This window comes from Vigna angularis, chromosome 7 (assembly GCF_016808095.1).
Source record: "Vigna angularis cultivar LongXiaoDou No.4 chromosome 7, ASM1680809v1, whole genome shotgun sequence".
Classification (NCBI taxonomy): Eukaryota; Viridiplantae; Streptophyta; class Magnoliopsida; order Fabales; family Fabaceae; genus Vigna; species Vigna angularis.
The window spans coordinates 11,900,930-11,918,972 of NC_068976.1; the positions used below are offsets into that span (position 1 = coordinate 11,900,930).

At 33.1% G+C, this 18,043-nt stretch overlaps 3 protein-coding genes across 3 annotated transcripts; 2 read left to right on the forward strand and 1 right to left on the reverse strand.

The window, feature by feature from the left end:
- The first annotated feature begins 601 nt into the window (after window positions 1-601).
- On the forward strand, window positions 602-2,726 carry LOC108336977 (two-component response regulator ARR12). The gene is made up of 4 exons (XM_017573417.2): window positions 602-733; window positions 1,153-1,305; window positions 1,731-2,126; window positions 2,638-2,726. Exons 1-4 carry the CDS (start codon window positions 622-624, stop codon window positions 2,724-2,726), a joined length of 750 nt encoding a protein of 249 aa, XP_017428906.2. The 5' UTR covers window positions 602-621.
- Window positions 2,727-2,825: 99 nt separating this feature from the next.
- Window positions 2,826-4,664, forward strand: LOC128197927 (uncharacterized). Its single transcript, XM_052880792.1, has 2 exons — window positions 2,826-3,940; window positions 4,295-4,664. Exons 1-2 carry the CDS (start codon window positions 2,855-2,857, stop codon window positions 4,364-4,366), a joined length of 1,158 nt encoding a protein of 385 aa, XP_052736752.1. The 5' UTR covers window positions 2,826-2,854; the 3' UTR covers window positions 4,367-4,664.
- Window positions 4,665-12,748: 8,084 nt separating this feature from the next.
- On the reverse strand, window positions 12,749-16,484 carry LOC108336980 (brassinosteroid-related acyltransferase 1). The gene is made up of 3 exons (XM_017573418.2): window positions 15,955-16,484; window positions 14,615-15,091; window positions 12,749-13,351 (listed from the first exon to the last, which is right to left on the reverse strand). Exons 1-3 carry the CDS (start codon window positions 16,411-16,413, stop codon window positions 12,848-12,850), a joined length of 1,440 nt encoding a protein of 479 aa, XP_017428907.1. The 5' UTR covers window positions 16,414-16,484; the 3' UTR covers window positions 12,749-12,847.
- Between the last annotated feature and the right edge of the window lie 1,559 nt (window positions 16,485-18,043).

The following is an 18,043-nucleotide window of genomic DNA, read 5'->3' on the forward strand; positions in this document are numbered from 1 at the left end:
ATAATGTAATGTATGTGAGATAATTAAGGAAATTTGTTAGTAGGTAATAAAAAGACATAAAAAATCATGAAAATTATGGAAGATCATATCTGTAATTTGATCTAAGTTGTAGAAGGAAATTATCATAGGTTTCTGTTTGGTTGGGCTGTACTGAAAGCATGAATTTTCTCTGAAAATTTTGAATAGGTGATTCTTTCTCTAAATTTTGATCATATCTGTTCTTTTTAGTATCTAAGAAGAAAGGAAGATCCATCACTATCTTCTATAATATAATTGGATCAATGTTTCATGTTGTAAGATTAACTTTCTCTGTGCACACACCAAGTTCAAGATTCTGTATCTTTCTCATTCAACAATTGTTGCACACACTCTCATGTACTACATCACAACTTCACAATCATGTTTATCAACTTTTCAATTGTTCTCTCTTTCTCTCCCTTCATCACTCGTACTTTCATAAAATTTTCTTTTCTTTCTTTTGGGTAACTGTGTTTCATAGATTTTCTGTCATGGGATTTTGGCTTCAAATATTTACAAAAGAGAAAAATCTATTAAAGTTTCAAGCTAATTTATAGCAGATGACACTTTTTGCAGAAATTTACTGTGGTAGAGAATCATAGAATGGATGATTTCAGAAATGAGTTTCACAAAGGATTGCATGTTCTTGCTGTTGACGATGACTCAACCTGTCTCAAGATTCTGGAGACTATGCTACAAAAGCACAAATACCATGGTTAGCATCTTATACTCTTTCTTTAAGCTTTATTTATAGTTTTTCATTGCATTATTAAGAGTCTGTGAATTCTACTCTCTGCTCTTTTTTTTTATTTAGCCATTGTTATTTGTTCTATTACTAAAGTAATTTGTTTTGTAAAGTTGAATTTTCAAATTGAGTTTGTTAGTCTGATTTGTTTGGGTTTTCATTTGGCAGATCTTATCATAAGATAGACCTTAAGTCTTCCAGATATGTCAGCTATTTAAAATTATTGTCAATGGAATTATCTGATTTTCTGTTGTTATTTGGTTTCAATGATGTGAAGTTTTGGTGTCATTGGATGCAACACTTTCCCATTGAATTTGTTTCTGCTTGTATCTCCAGTGTAAAATTTTGTCTTTTTGTAATTATATTTACTTTAGTTATGGATTTTGCAGTAACAGCCACTAAAAATGCACAAACGGCATTGAATCTGTTGAGAGGAAACAAAAACGGGTTTGACCTTGTTATCAGCGACGTGCAAATGCCAGACATGGATGGATTTAAGTTGCTTGAGCTTGTGGGGCTTGAGATGGACCTACCTGTCATAAGTAAGAAGCCATGATCTTAATTTCAATCTTAAACAGTTCAGTTTTGTGTCCTCTGTATATATATTATTATTAGTAGTTAGATAGTTAATATTTGTGGATATTTCAGTATTTGGGTTTAATTTGCAGATTCACTTTGTATATACTTTACACAAGTACTGTTTACTTCATTACTACTAAAGATCTTTAGTATTTTGGGTCTTGTTTTCAGAGCATAAACTGAATTGGTTGCAATGTATTTGATTTGGGATCATAGCAGTGCATATTGTTGATTTATCGCACAATTTAAGGTCTTCTTCAATTCATCACATAATGCACCTTTGGTATACACATGTATAGTAAACCTGGGAAAATTGTTTTGGGATATTAAGGTGTTGCAGCTTCATTTGGATGTTTGATTTGACAATGTTAAATGTTTTTTATATCAGTGATGTCGGTAGATGATGATTTTAAGATGGTGATGAAGGGAATTAAACATGGAGCTTGTGATTATCTTCTGAAACCTGTGAGACTTAAGGATGTAAAGAATATTTGGCAGCATGTTGCCAGAAGGAGGAAGATGGGTTCAAAGGAGCAGAATAGAAGCAGTAACCAAGAGAAAGCTAATACTGACAGCAATGAAAGAGGTTCAGTAGCAACAGGAAATTCAGATCAAAATGTAAAGTCTTCCCGAAAGAGGAGGGATGAGGATGACTATGATAATGAGGACCAAGAGAATGACCATGACAATGAGGACTCATCATGTCATAAGAAAGCTCGAGTTGTTTGGAATGCAGAACTGCACCACAAGTTTGTTTCTGCTGTCAATCAATTAGGCTTTGAAAGTATGTTCTTGAATTTATCTCTTACTCCAAATCGTCTTTATCTCATTTCCCAGAGCAAATTACACTATCACCTCTTGTTTTGGAATTCACATGATACCCTTTTCTCTGGTTTCCACTGTTAATAGTTTGAAATACATTACACTGCCATTTCTTGTTATTCATTGTGTTGTGTGAATATTATAAGGACCGTTACTTATCAATAGTTAAGTATTTTGAACAATCTCAATAGTTATTTGTACAATTTACTCTGTTTCTTATCAATTGTTCTTTCCTTTATTTTTATTTTAACAAGCTTCTTATGATTATTTGAGTAGGTGATAGCAATCAAATGTTGAGGTCCTTAAGATATGGAAATTGTATTAAGCATTATTTTGAACACTTTCTGTCATGAGCTCCCTGAGGGTGAATGTAATGAATGCCTTCGATCATTACTGATGTTGTACTTCTTGCCATGGAGTGTTCTATTTATGAATTGTGACTCTCATGATATTGTTAACCATTTTTTCTGCAGAAGCTGTACCTAAAAAGATTCTTGACTTGATGAATGTTGAAAAGCTTACAAGGGAGAATGTGGCCAGCCACCTTCAGGCATTTTTGTGAACTTTTCTTCTTTAGTTATTCGAACATAAACCATTTCACAAAGGAAATCTCACTGTGTCTTTCTATGGCTGCAGAAATATAGGCTTTATCTGAAAAAGATCAACTGTGCGGCGAACCGGCAGGCTAATATGGTTGCAGCATTAGGCACTACAGATCCATCCTTTCTGAGAATAGGTTCTCTGAGTGGTGTTGGACATTTGCAGTCATTGACTGGTTCTCAACAGTTTCATAACAGTACTTTCAGACCCTTTGGACCTGGTGGAATGGCTGGTAGATTGAACACTTCTGTTGGTGTGAATGTGCATGAAACTCTTCAGTTGGGTCATGCACAAAATTTTCACAAATCTATGCATGATCCATTCAAGTTTCAACCTGCTATAACTGGTGGCAATCAGAATAATGGTATTCAGGGAGTGCCATTGTCCACTGCTCTTGATCAATTTCAACATAATAAGGGTGTTGGTATTGCTGTTAGTCCGATTCAAAGCATTTCCCCTTTTATTGATGTTCAACCAAAATTTTCAGTGCCAAATAAACTCCCAGATCTGATACCAACATCAACAGTAGGTTGCTCAGCCTCTCCTGTTTTGGACGTATCAAACAATGCTTTGGTATTGAAAGCTGATAGTGAAAACACACAAGGGGGTGGAGTGTTGTTTGGTCAACCTTCATTAGCCTCTCAGAATTCTCAATTCTCACTCCCTTTGCTGGATCATGGTAGGTGCAGTGATATTTGGTCAAATACTGTTCAGTCATCAGGGACAAATTCTTACCCTGCAGGTGAAACTTTTCGAGTGAGGAATCTGAGTGGTGCTTCATCCATTACTTCACTGTCTAATCCATCCCATTATTCACTACAAGGAGTTCTTATTCCAAATAATTCTGGACAAATTACCAATAGTGTGGTGCCATTTCAAGGGTGGGATGACAACAATGATGATAGTACTTTCCCTTCAAATATTTTTTGTAACTCAATGGACTCTCTGATGGATACTGATGGCAACACTTCTTTCAACTCAATCTACAACAGAAACACAGAATTCAGTTTCTTTGATCCCTTACTGATGAAACCTGATGGAGTTACGGGATTGAGTGAAGAAAACACATTGAAACAACAACAGGGATACATCATGAACCATACCAAGTCTCAAAGCAATAGTGCCGCTAATAATCTTGGTTCCGTGGAAGAATTTGTCAGTTCAATGATGAAACAGGTGATTGTATTTGTTTCTAGTTTTGGTTTGTTATTGTAGGTTTTCCCTCTGTTTTCCTATTGATTAAAACATGTATAGATCTTTTGATTAGGTTGATACCAACATAGACAAGATAATAGTAACTTATTCGTTTAAGCTTATTATTATGTAAAGCTGTTAAAGTCTTGAAACTTTATGCATGCTTTTTATCAATTTATATATATGCATTACCTGTGATAAATAGTTAACACAATGTCCTGCTAAATTCTCTTGTTATATAATTAGTGAAATAATGATTTAATTGGTTACCCTTTAGCATTTTGCACCTGATTTTTTCCTCCAATCACAGATATCTCACATAACTATGTAATGCAGAAACAAGACAATGTGAAATTATTGGAAGGATACTTATGCGACAACAATCTCTCTGACGGGACATCCATTTGACACTATGTTTGGCAGTATATTTAAGCATCATGTCATGCTTGCTGACGAATTTTGTGGCGTGTCAAGTCTTCTGAGTTTACCTATTTTCTTAGTTTTTGTGATTTTGGCATTTTTCTCTAGTTATAGAGTATTGCTTTCAGCAAGGGCTTTTCTCATATTGTGAAATGATTTGTTTATGGATGGTGCAAAGTGGAGTTGACCATGTTTAGTTTTGTGGAGAAACGCTTTAGGTCCATAAGCAATGATAACTTTTTTTAGTGACAATAAAGACGGAGTTTTTCACTCTTTTTATGATGAATGCAAACAATGCCACCACGAACTAATATTCATTTATTATTTTAGCAATACATGAGTATTCTTGAATAGTTTTGCTTATGAAGTTCCTCAGAGCATCAGGTGAGGTTGATTTGTGTGATGTATTAATATTTAATCCCTTAGTTGTGATGGAGACACTGTTCATTGTTTAATTTATACTAAAATCATTGGAAATTACTTTTTTGTCTTGAACAATGTTGAGACCAACAACATATTGATTGAAGTTGAATCATGGTTTGTATGATCTAGCATATTGTGCTAACTATGTCCTTGTTTAGTTAACAACTACATGAAATTGTTTGCATAAATAGATTTATAAACTATGTTAGAAATTAAGAATGATTAGTATTTCAATTCTATTTTATTCTCATTGAATAAATTTCAACTTTTAATCTGAGTTTTAATTTTAATTTAATATGTAATTATTAATTATTTAAACTTAAAAATAATTAGTTCAATCTTTACAATGTTTTTCATTTTTTGTGGTGGATGACGTACATGTTGAGGTGAGGTGAGGCAATGATGTTCCAATTGATTATAAGTTAATTATTAAGTCAATATGCTAAACTCTGTCAACCTAGTGATTCCATGATGTAGATTGAGTTAGCAATTCTATAAATCATGTTGAGCTATAATGATTCATTATCCTTAAAATGTAATATCGATGTTCCAACCTCAGTCATAAATACATTGATATTGATTCAGGATACCACACTTAGATCGAAGTAGTATGAATCGAAAAGACAGACTATGAGAGATGAGATAGTACGAAATTTTTAAAATTTTTACTTTAAAGTGAGAAATTCTATAATTTTAAGTAATTACTATCACAATTTCTTACCTTGTGTTTAAATAGATGACTCAACAAATTAAATTAAATTTCAATATATTAAATGTGTTTTTTTTTCATTTTAAATCATTTTTTAATTCTTTTGCTTGGGCAAGATAGTTTAAATTTATTAAATTTTAATTGTCTCCTCTGGATACAATTTTTCAGTTATCACTAAATTCAAAAAGTTAATACTTTGACACTATACAACTATCAACAAAAAAAACCATAATCATTGCAAATTTTAACAAAAAATTTGGTTAACTCTAAAACAAACATTAACTGAGAATAATTATAGCCTACATTGGCCAATATATAATCCCAATAATGTCAACTAAAAAACAATCATGTTGACTAAAATAATTTAATTTATATTAACAAAAAAAATAGTATCATTATTTTAAAAAAAAGCAATCTCATTGGCGGAAATAAAAATCCTAACTAACATTACTAAAAAATAAGTAAGTCCTAGTTTTTTTTTCATTGTGGACTTGTTTTAAGTCCTATCCCGAAAAACCCAAGTAAAAAGAATTGAAATAGGATTGAAATGAGTAATGGTACTGTAAAAGTGTATCATAGTAATATTACTCATTTAAATCTTATTTTAATCCTTTTTATATTGTGTTTTTTATATACATTCATTTGAGACAGAATACAAGAATAAAATGGTCATAAAAGTGTAAATTTTTGTACTTTTTTAAGAAAAAAGAGAGTAAAAAATAAGAAAGAGCAGTGTCAAATGAATGTAAAAGTTTTAAGTGTGTCAAAGAATAATTTTCGATTTAAATAAATTATTACAACACTTTAAAAATTAATTTTATATTTAAAAAATCTTATTTGTTGTTATTTTTATATATAAATAATAACTTGAACACAAATATTAATGGAATATTTTACATTGTTAATGTATAATTTATGTACACATAAAATTATATTTTATTAGATAACCTAATATGTTATAATTTTATTATATTTAAATCAAGATTTTTATATCATATGTTATCAAATAAAGGGTTAAATATGTTTTTAGTCCCTAAACTATATTTTGTTTTTAGTCCCTCTTTCAAATTTTGGTACACTTTGATCCTTGTCCTTAAAGAAACTATAATTTTTCGTCCTCCAAACTAAGACCGTTAAAAAATAGGTTAAGTTGGCTAACGAAGTGCCACCTCATTTTCTCTTTTTTTGACACTGAGTCAATCTTTCCCTGCTTCTCTCTCTTCTTCTCCCTCCGTCTCCTTTCTTGCATCTTCACGCCGATTTTGAGGTTGCTTTTCACTTGGTTTTTCCTTTTCTTTTGAAGGGAGTCGAGCCAGTTTCAGAGACTGAATCAAATCATCACCACCTTTATCGCTAGACTTTGCAATCTCCATAGAGGATTCATGATCAGCCACAAGTGCACCAAAATCCAGGCCTGCATTGAGAAGTTCATCATACTTCCCACTTTGCATGATTCTCCCTTCCTTCATCACCTTGATTATGGTATTATTAAATACTAATAGATATATTATCCGTTAACCCTAGTCTCTCTCTTCCATTCTCTCTCTTCTCCAATTCTTCCCACACAGACATAAGAAAACCCAAATTCTTTGTTTTCGAATAATCAGACAAAAAATAAAAAAAGAGACGAAATTTGTATCCACACACATTCATCTATCACAATGGAGAAGCTTTTGTGTGATTCAACCACCGTCGCCGAACCATTCCAACGTTGGCAGCACTTCCATGGCGGGATCCCAAATTTGAGTCAATTACAGCCGTAGATCTCATCGTTTCGGCTAGCGTCGGTGGTGCGACCTTCGCCGACGGTTGGGAAGATATCGTCGGTCTGGAAGAGCAGCAGCGACGCCACCTCTAGAAGCTCCACGCCTAAGGCGTGCTTTGGAAGCCACCAGAGGAGGTAGAGGACTCGTCATCGTCTCCACCGTCGTCCTCCCATCTTAGATTTGTCGTTTTCCAGCTCTCATACAGTGGCGAGGTTTCGGTCGATGGGAACTGTCTGTTCACGGCGTCTCGGAAGGCGATGGGAGTTGAGGACATGGACTCGCGCGAGCTGTAGCGGCGAACGGTGAACCAGTTCTCGGAGGATCTTCGATCTTCGACACATGTACTCGCCAGATCTGAAGAATGGTTGGGGGATTCATGTTACTCAGGAGGTGAAGTTGCTGGCAAAGAAGGATGATCAATTTGCTCTTGATTTGGCCATCGACGAGCTCGTTCACCTCGGCATGCAAAGGTATTAAATCAATCTGACTTTGCATTGAAAAATACCAACGTGGCAAACGTTAGCATCATCACATGTGGCCAGACATTAGCCACCTCAGCTTCTTTTTAACGTCGTTGATTTGGAAAGACGACAAATTATGGTTTCCTTAAGGAGAATGATCAAAATGTACCAAAGTTTGAAAGGGAGACTAAAAACAAAATCGCTTAATAGTTTAGAAACTAAAAACATATTTAACTCTTAAATAAAATATATAATATATAGTTTAATATAATTATTGATTATATAATATATAATTCTTTAACCAATTAAAAATACTTAGATTTATGATAAATTACGATTTAATTGAATTTTTTTATATTCAAAATTAATATTCTTTTAAAAAAAGAAGACTCATGAACTTTTTTAGTGAGGGGTGTTTTAGCCCATGTATTTTTCTGATCTCAACCCATATATGTCATATGTGAACTAAATTTACAAAGTCTACAAACTACTCGAATACTAAAAAAAGGAGATCATCTTCCTGGTGAGGATTATTATTAGCCTCAATGAATATTGAACCTAACTAAGGTCTATAAATCACTCATAATATCAATAATATTATATGAAAAAATATGAACATATATGAGATTTAAATAATAATATTATAAAGGATTGATCCTAACACTTTGAATAATTGGAAAATACAAATTTGAACATGTAAAACTACTTATAGATAAGAAAAACATAAAAATAGACACTAAAGAACGAGATTTGATAAACCTTAAATATTGTCACCAAGATATACAAACTTTTGATAAGATAAAAATATTCAGGAAAAAATCCTACCAGATAATTTCTCTCACTTTAAATAATATAACTAAAATATATTGTCTATTCCTTTCTTCCACAAAATTATTTATATCCCTTTACAGAAAAAAAATCATAAGTAAATTTTTGAATATTTTATTCAAAGTTTAACAATTGGTTTTTTATTTTTAACAATGAAGTTCCCTTGGCCGACACTTTTTTGAGATAAATAGTGTTTCCCAGTCCTCGCCATGAAACTCGTATCATTTTTCATTTAATATTTAGTTAATACTAATCAATTGGAATCCCTAGATTGACGCTAACGGTGATAATACAGTGGCAACTGATCAACACTAAGCTTAATATTTGATTCTTTGTTTCTTTTTTGTTTTTTTTTTCGATTTTAATAGCGTCTAATAATTAATTTTAAGAACAAACTATATTTAATCGTTTGAAGAGATGTTTTATTCTGTTACTGTGTAATAATGTCTAATTTTTAGTATTTTTTATTCTTTATACATTCTGTTTTATGTATTCTCTTACGTGAGTGTTATTTAATAGCCTCTTTGATTTTAATAAAGGTATTCAGTTGGGAAGAATAGCAATATACATCTCTTATTCTTTTAGAGCTCCCAGTGGCCTGATATAGAAGTTGCAGCTTACGAAGATAAATAATGATAAATTCTCCTAAATAATCCCTTACTTTGATGGTCAACATTATGATTATTGGAGTGAACTGATGGAGATTCTTTTATATGCCAAGGGTCTCTGAAGTCTGATTAAAAATGGTGTTGAGGAGCCTATGGAGGGTACTGTTCTGTCTCGTGAACAATTGGAGCAATTGGAGAAATCCATAATTAAAGATCACAAAGTCAAGCATTACCTTTTCAGGGTCATAATATATCAATTTTTGAACAAATTCTAGATAGGAGCACATATCAGATTGTTTGGGATTCCTTGAAAAGAAAATATAGAGGAAATGATCGTGTGAAGAAATCAATGCTCAATGCATTGAGAAGGGAGTTTGAGGTGCTTGAAATGATAGAAATAGAAACCATCACATAATATTTTGCTAGAGTCATGGTAGTGGCAAACAAAATGAGAAGTAATGGAAAACTTATGTTTGACTCAAAGGTGGTTGAAAAAATACTTCGAACATTGACAACACGTTTTACCTATATTTGTGGTTTTTTTCGAAGAGTCAAAGGACATAGAGACAGTGTCTATTGACGAACTTCAAACACTAGTAAAAAATCGCTCTTTTAACTCGTAGATTACGCTTCGGTTCTAGAGAAACCGAAGCGTATCAAAATGTGATGGCAGTTTCGTTATTTTTACCAAACTATATGCCTCAGTTATACAAGAACCGATGCATAAAAGACATATTGCCTCGGTTAAATGAACAACCGAAGCATACTGATGCCTGTAGTGTTAAAATACTTTTAAGTTTGAAATTTACCGAGTGCTTTATGCATTGGTCTCACTGAAAACCGAGGTAGTCAGTTGTTATTGTCTCAGTTAAGTATAGTAACCAAGGTAATAGGGTCTTTACTTAGCCAGATTCACGAAACAGTTGTCTTCTCACGCGAACTTTCCTCTTCCTCTACGAATATCCTTCATTGTTGTCGCCTGCTCATCACGCCTCCCCCGCCGCTTCTCGTCGCTCCTTCGTCGCGTGCTCGCCCCTTCGTCGCGTGCTCGCCCCTCGTTCGTCGCTCCTTCTTCTTCTTTCTCTCGTGGTCTCCATTTTGTTTTCTGTCGCGTTTCTCTCGCTGCGTCAAAGGCTGCGTCGCCACAGTTCGTCCACCACAGGCGCCTCCATTGTCTCCGGCGAAGTCCTTCCAAAAATAAAAAATAAAAAACCTATTGCATCAGGTTTGGTCTTCCTTGCGGCGACACAAATTGGGGTTTTCTATGTAGGTGCGAATTCGCGATTAGGGTTTCCATGGTCTAATTTGAGGATTTTTTCTGCAGGTTTCATGGACGAAGTACGAGGAGGTTGTTGGAGATGAAGGAACTCACGATTTGGCTCACAGTGGTGATGGTGAATCATCATGATTTGGCTATGCGAATTGAGAATTTTCGAATTGATTTTGTGATTCTGGTTTGTAGGTTTCTTTGGATGGAGGTTTTGGGTGGTGCGTTGGAGAAGAAGTTGGTTTTTGTAGTGTTCACAATGGCGAGGAAAGCTCTATGATTAGGGTTCACAGTGGTTTCTAGGATATTGCTGGTGTGAGTGGTTTTTGGCTTTTACTGCAGGTGGTTGGATGATTGATGGAAGCATTGCGTGAGGAGGATGATGAACTGGGTTCTTGGCTAGGTGTTTTTGTAAGTTTGTAAATTTCTGATGATGGACGAAGAAGATGGTGGTTCGCAAATTGGGTGGCAGGGCGATTCTCATGAAGGACGAAGGTGGTCTATGGTGGTGTTTTGCGTGGTCCAATGCGAGAAAGACGAACCTGCAATGGTAGATCATGGTGGCGCATGGTCGTGTTGGCGGCGTGTGGAGTGGAACATAATTCAAATTGAACGAAGGTGCAAATATGGAGATCTCGTGGTGGTTGGCGGCGTCCTGATGGGAGGAAGACCATACTGCCTCGGTTCCCTTTGAACCGAGGTGAAATCCTACACCTTTTTGCCTCGGTTCACAACCGAGGCATAAAAGTGTAGACTTTTTACCTCGCTTTTATATGCCTCGGTTCAAGAACCGCTGCCTATAGGCGAAAATAATCGGTGTCGTTGCCTTTGACTGCACTAGTGAAAGCTTCTTGGTAGTCCATGAGCAAAAGTTTAAAAGGGACTACTAGTTATGGGATATTCTATAAGAAGGGAGGAGAAGAAAATATGCTTGCTTTCACAGATTCTGATTATGCAGGAGATGAGGATGATTCTAAAAGCACTTCTGGTTATGTATTCTTGCTAAGTTCAGGAGCAGTATCATGGATGTCCAAGAAACAACCAATTTTTACTCTCTCAAGTAAAGATGCAGAGTTTGTAGCTGCTGCTGCCAGTGCCTGTCAAGCAATGTGGATGAAAAGAGTGTTGGGAAACTTAACTTATATTCAAGACACTAGCACTATTTATTATTATGTGTGACAATAATTCTACCATTAAACTTTCAAAAAATCTAATGCATGGCAGGAGCAAGCTTATTAGAGTGTGTTTTCATTTTTTAAGAGATCTGGTGCAAGATGGAGAAATTGAGTTGATGCAATGTGGAACTAAGGAACAAGTTGTAGATATAATGACCAAAGCTTTAAAACTTCAATCTTTTCAGAAACTCAAGATGAAGATGAGAATGATTGATTTATCTGAAATAAACTAACACGGTAAGTCAATTTATGGGAGGAAATGAAGAAATATTTTATAATTTTACTGCATGATAATGCCTAATTTTTACGCACTTTTTATTCTTCAGCCGTTACCACTTGTATACATTCGGTTTCATGTATTCTGTTACCTGAGTGCTATTTAATAGCATCTTTAATTTTAATAAAGGTAGTTAGTTGGCAAGAGTATCAATATACATTTTTCAATCGTGACCCATTTAAATAAAAATTTATAAACTAAAAATTGTTGGTAATAAAAATAATTTTTAAATTGAATGTTTTAATGAATTGATTTCTAACCAGTAACATTAATTATTAAGATTTCGACTATAAAAAAATTTGTATTTAAATTAGTTACAATTAAAAGCCAATCATTTGGTAGTCAGTTAGTGTTATCGACAAATTTAAAAACCTAATTCATTATATTAACCAATTTAGAAATTAGTATAGTTATTAATAATTTTTAGTTTATAAATTGATATCTAAATTAATCATTACATTGATTAATTATTTTTGGTTAGAAAAATTAGTCAATACTTATAAATTTTCTTGTAACGATAACTTAAGACAAATATAAATAATAATCTATATAATATTTAGTCATGGAAAGGTGCCTTAAGTATCATCAACCTAAATAACAATTTTTTTTTATTAGTTACGGTATGTATACATACAAGGTTGTATATAGGTTAAACCACCTCAAATACTTGTATATCAAATATTGTTTAGTTGATAAAAAAAGAGTATATGAACTATTCATTAAAAGTAAAAAAATAGAAAAAAGAATTGAAATAAAAGTAGCATATAAATTTCCCAAACGAAATACTAATTGTGAAATCCCGTATGGCTATAACATAATTAATAAGATTAAAGTAAATATATTTATTGATCTAAAAAGTTATAGTAGTGTGTTGTAGGTTCTCCCATGAAACGTTGTCCTAGGAGACCTGAGCAACAGAATTATTATGATTAGATATAGATAGAGAAAAGAAGTTTCAGGAGGCCATGGTTAGAAAGCAGTGATTAAAAGCACTTATATGTTCAGCTTCCAAGCCAATTCTGACGTCGACGGCATTGTTGTCAGTAGGGCTTTGCATGAAGTAAGCGACCTGTGGGATAGGAGTGGCAAGAGGGGATGCATAGGTTGGTTTTCCATGGAAGAACTGAATGTTGTGAAAAGGCATTCTTGTCCAATCAGAAACCAGAGTGAGCTCCTTAAGTGGAGGAAGAGAAGAACCTTGTTCTGCTCCTTCTAATGCTTCAACGTAGCTTCTCACGTAATCGTGGTTCACTTTGTTCTTCGCCTCTCTTATTTTCTCAATGATGCTTTCATGGCTTGCATTTTCCAGTTCTCCCATTGGCATCATGATCGATGCAAGAACATATGCATTTCCACTGAAACACTTTGGCAATGGTGGTCTCGTCTTGTTCCTTATGTCCACTGCAAATTGGAGGCATACTTGTTTTTCCTTTTTCACCCCTAATGCTTTGCTCCTTGCCTATACTCAAACTCAAAAAATTAAAATATATTTATGTCATTTATTTTATATAACTTTTCAATTTAAGTATATGAAAAAAATTATATATTTTATATTATAATTAGTAATTCTAAAAATATAAAACATATCTTATTATTTTTTCTTTTAAAAATAATAAATATTTCGTGAAGGACTAATTATATAGAGTCATATTTACATAAACTAAAATCATATTTAAGACTTGTTTAATTAGGATATAGTTAATTTTAATTGAAATATTTATTCCAAAAGTACTTACAAAATTAAATTATTTAAATAAATAGTTAGTATTTTTATATTTTGCTTGTATTTTCGACAAACCACTTGCATAATAAATAAGTGTTCATATATTTCAAAGTAAAGTATTGACACAAAAGATAATTATATTCAAAACATATAAATGATTTTTTATAATTTTATAATAAAAAATACATCGATTTATTTCTTATATAAAATAAATTAATAATTTATACGTACTAAATTTATCAATTCAGTTGCTGCATCAGAAGTTCAGTCCAGAATGTTTACAAATTTCATACAACTTAAAAATTAATTAATATGTTCCATCATATTTTTATTTAGTATTAATCAATTATTTAAATTACAGGTAAATTTTATATGTTTAGAAAGGACTCAATTATTTGAAATTTAGTATAAAAGTATAAATATGACCATTAAATAATACCGGCTTAAATTCCTTTTTGATACATGTGATATAGATGCTTTTGATTTTAGTGTTATTTTAATTTTTGTTTGGGTGATGTTTTGAATATTTATTTTTCGGTATTAATCAGTTACCCAACTGCCATTAACTATTCTAACAACACATCATTTTATTTAATTATAACTTCAGTTTCACCATTTATATTCTTTTTTATTTGATTTCCTCTAAATATTTATTTTGTAATTCTTACCACCTTAATTAGTGTGACAACAAAATAAAAAAAAATATTAATGCCCACAATTTTTAATTAAAAATCCACATATTAAGTATAATTATAAAACCTTGACATCTCCCTAAGAGTGATACTCCAAAATTCAATCATATCTTAAATTGAAAGTTACAGAAATTATTCCAAGCATATTTTAAACAGATTAGTGTAGTTGTTCTGATATTTGGTGGCATAAGTTAGGGGCCAAAGAAAAAGATGTGTGTCAGGCTGTGGTATCTTTGTCATATAATGAAGTAAGAAAAGCACACAAGTACTGAACAAGGAAAAAGAGAAAATTGAGATATTAACTTACCTTCCAAAGGTGAGCTGCAAGAACCTCAAAGGTTGAGAAAGGAAATGAACCTCTTTGCATGGGGAAGTGTTTCCTTTTCAAGTTTTCTGTCATTGCACCTGAAACATGATACGTTTTAAGAACACACTTCTTTGAATTCGAGGCTGTTCCAATTTGCAGAGGAAAACCCTTTTGTGCACAAGCTGTTTGCATTATAAGATTATATAAGTGATCTACTGCCATGGCCCTTTCTTCTTTAGAATTTGAACTTGTGTCTGAAGGAAAATTTCCAGTCTCTCTTGCTGCTTCAAGAGTACCGCTCAGAAGCATGCCTCTCTCATGCACTGGCTTTGGAACCTCATCAGATCTGCTTCTTCCTTTCACAATTTCCGAATTTGAAGCCCATGCACGCAAGAATTCATAGGTTGCTGGCCCATCGAACAAAGAGTGGCTTGTTCCAATACCAATTGAATACCCTCCACAACCAAATTTAGTGACCTGTATTTATCATGCAGTGTTGTGCAAGTTTCTCATTAATCAATTTCCTATTTTTTTCTCGGAAGATCTGAGGAATGATCATATACACCAGTATATAAAAAGAATGGAGAGAAATGGAATATGTATAAAGCCAGATGATATGTAATGTAAAATCAGAAATTAATCTAGATTAATTTCTTGAAGGACTAAAATCTACTTAGATATTGTCTTTTCGTAGATCAGACAAATAAATCATGACAACATGTGATGAATATACACAAATATATATGACTATGGAATCCTGATCACATGTGATAGATATCAGAACATGAGATAAGTATACTACTTGAGTGGTGATGTGGGATTTGGCTGCATAATTATGATACTTAGGGCACAAAAGAAAGATGTTTCTATTTCTTCTTTCTAGTTTATAAATTTTGCAGACGCTGTGCTGTATTAAAAATAATAAGAAAGATAAGAATTAACAAAGTTATAAGCAAATAAGTTATAGGAACAAGAAGATCATACGATCCCTCTTATTGTCCAGTGTGAAGGGAACATGTCCCTTGTTTTCTTATAACGACAAGGACAAACCCTAGCTTCTGCCATACTTCACATAATGGGAAAATGATTCCAAACATTTCTTTATAACTATTTATGGGGAGGAGAGAAATTCTGAGGGACCTAATGGAGTGGTATAAATTTAGAAAAAGCCAGAAATCAATTGGGTAATTAGCATGGACGAAACAAAATACACAAAACCCTAAGCAGGTAAATTTTATTTTGTGTCTTATATATAAATTTTACATTTACTTATTCAACTTCCAGTATTTTAACCTTTGTCAGCAATCAGAAATTATATTCTATATGTAGATTTTTCTTACCTGAGCAACAATCAGCGGCATATTTGAGAAATTCCCATCAAAAGCTGGCTTATAAACCAGCTTCTCAAAGAATTCATTGTACTCAGAGAGGTTTCCAAGTTGTGAGATTTTAGCAGAGGTTTCAGCCTCTGCAAGAACTGCACCATGGTTGTTGCACCACAGGTTGAGCTTGCTATCACTTTGATTCGGCCAAAGCCTACCTGCAGCAGGATACCACAGAGCCAAGGTATCTTCCAAGCCAGATTTCAAGCTGCAGAACACTGAATTGAGGGACAAGTCCTTCAACCTCTGGTGAGGCAGGTTATTGTAGAAGAACACCAAGTGCATGAGGTGTGGACACTGCCTGTCCAAATTTGAAAGAGGCAAAACCCTCTGAGGTTGCACGAGTTTTGGATTCACAGACACAACCTTTGAAATAGAAACTATGCTTCTAGGATCATTAGCCTGAGTTGCAGCCATGATTAGATGAAATATATGGGATATTATTGCTCTAAATATATGTGCAACTATCTGGTTTATTTGTGATAAGTGGTGAGATGCATAGAAACTGAGGGTTACATTTATAGAGGGAGATAATTTGCAAGCTAGATTCTCATAGGAGAGAACAAATTATTAATATAGGTTCTTGGTAATAAGCATGTTGAGGGTGGTTATATTTTAAACATTGTGAACTGACTAATGAGAATAATGTTAATGCTAATTTAGTGTTGTAGAGGCATATCTTCTTTCTGACTACTTAATATTATGCATGGTACTGTAGTGTTGTGTAGAAAAGGAGGAATTCTGGTGTATGATCTGGCTCCCACTGTAGCTGAAAGTGACCTACTACCTGTCCCTCTCTATGATGCTAACATCAACTTTCATTATCTTTTCTGTGGGACCTTAATGAACGCTCTCTAACATAATCAGCCCTGGTTTTTTGGTTTCATTTTTGCTTTTCTGTGTCATAAAGAGGAGTGTATATTAAAATCTTTACTTATAAAATGGCTATCTTAAAAGGAAAAAAAAGGCCAGGTTTCAAATTTGATCAGATGAATTTATGATAAATGTGCTTCAAGATGAGCCTCTCCTATTCCTCATGTCATTTTATTGTTTTCATGAGTTTTGAAAATGATCATACGTACTATGTAAATTGTAATAACCTTAACCAAGCTTCAAACTTTCAGGTATTTCAAGAGGTATATTATCTATATACATATTTACTAACTACTTGCTGCAATACATATAATACAAGTTGCACAATCAAGAAAAAATTAAGGTAACAGTTTAATTAAGCTAGTGGAAACAGTTTATGATCTTCCTGCATATACTTTTTTTAGTGACGATAAAAAAACCAATTATTTCATCAATATCTCTTAGTTGAGGCTTATGTTGAAAGCTCTCATGTGATTAATCATAATATTGAACATATCAATAAGTAGTTATACAAAATAAAATAAATATAAGGGTAAATAATTTAAGTTTATCAAATGAATTCAAATCAACTTATATACCTCAATTATTTCAGGAACTCCCTTATTTAACCAATACCCAATATATATATATATATTGCATTTTGCGAATAAAAAAAAATACTTCAACTAATAAGTTTTTCACAAGCTAATAGTTTTGAATTCTTTCAAACTAGGTCTAAATTATTCAACCAAACCCTAATAAACTACAAAATGTCAATTTTCCATGAATATTAGGTTAAATTACTTAGTTCCAAAAACATATTAAACTTTTCGATTGAAGTTCTAAGTATTTTTTAATGGGGTGTCCTTAATTGTGTAAGTGTCGTTATAACTCATAATGAACTGTGATTATAAAGAATCGTGATGGTTGTTGATTGTGGAAGCAGTTTATGCTGTGGTGAATGTGCGCAGTGTAAGAATTATATAAAAGAATGAGAGATGCAAGAGTAATTTTAGAAGCAGTTGGGAAGAAGAATTTAAAAGGAAGAGGTGGAGATTGGAAGAGTGAGTAGGCGCTTTAGGTGGTTCGTTGCAAAAAGACAGAGGTTGTATAATGTGTACACAAAGATTGATAAAGGTCACAGAAAAGAATGGCAATAAGAAAAGGCACGCAATAAAGAAAAAGGGAAGGAAAC

What these genes read in the sequence shown, in the direction of transcription:
- LOC108336977 (XM_017573417.2), top strand. Translation starts at nt 622, where the DNA reads ATGGATGATTTCAGAAATGAGTTTCACAAAGGATTGCATGTTCTTGCT. An exon ending in ACAAAAGCACAAATACCATG is followed by an intron (nt 734 to 1,152) that starts GTTAGCATCTTA and finishes TGGATTTTGCAG; the next exon opens with TAACAGCCACTAAAAATGCA. An exon ending in GATGGACCTACCTGTCATAA is followed by an intron (nt 1,306 to 1,730) that starts GTAAGAAGCCAT and finishes TTTTTATATCAG; the next exon opens with TGATGTCGGTAGATGATGAT.
- LOC128197927 (XM_052880792.1), top strand. Translation starts at nt 2,855, where the DNA reads ATGGTTGCAGCATTAGGCACTACAGATCCATCCTTTCTGAGAATAGGT. An exon ending in TCAGTTCAATGATGAAACAG is followed by an intron (nt 3,941 to 4,294) that starts GTGATTGTATTT and finishes TATGTAATGCAG; the next exon opens with AAACAAGACAATGTGAAATT.
- LOC108336980 (XM_017573418.2), bottom strand. Translation starts at nt 16,413, where the DNA reads ATGGCTGCAACTCAGGCTAATGATCCTAGAAGCATAGTTTCTATTTCA. An exon ending in TGCCGCTGATTGTTGCTCAG is followed by an intron (nt 15,092 to 15,954) that starts GTAAGAAAAATC and finishes TGATAAATACAG; the next exon opens with GTCACTAAATTTGGTTGTGG. An exon ending in TTGCAGCTCACCTTTGGAAG is followed by an intron (nt 13,352 to 14,614) that starts GTAAGTTAATAT and finishes GTTTGAGTATAG; the next exon opens with GCAAGGAGCAAAGCATTAGG.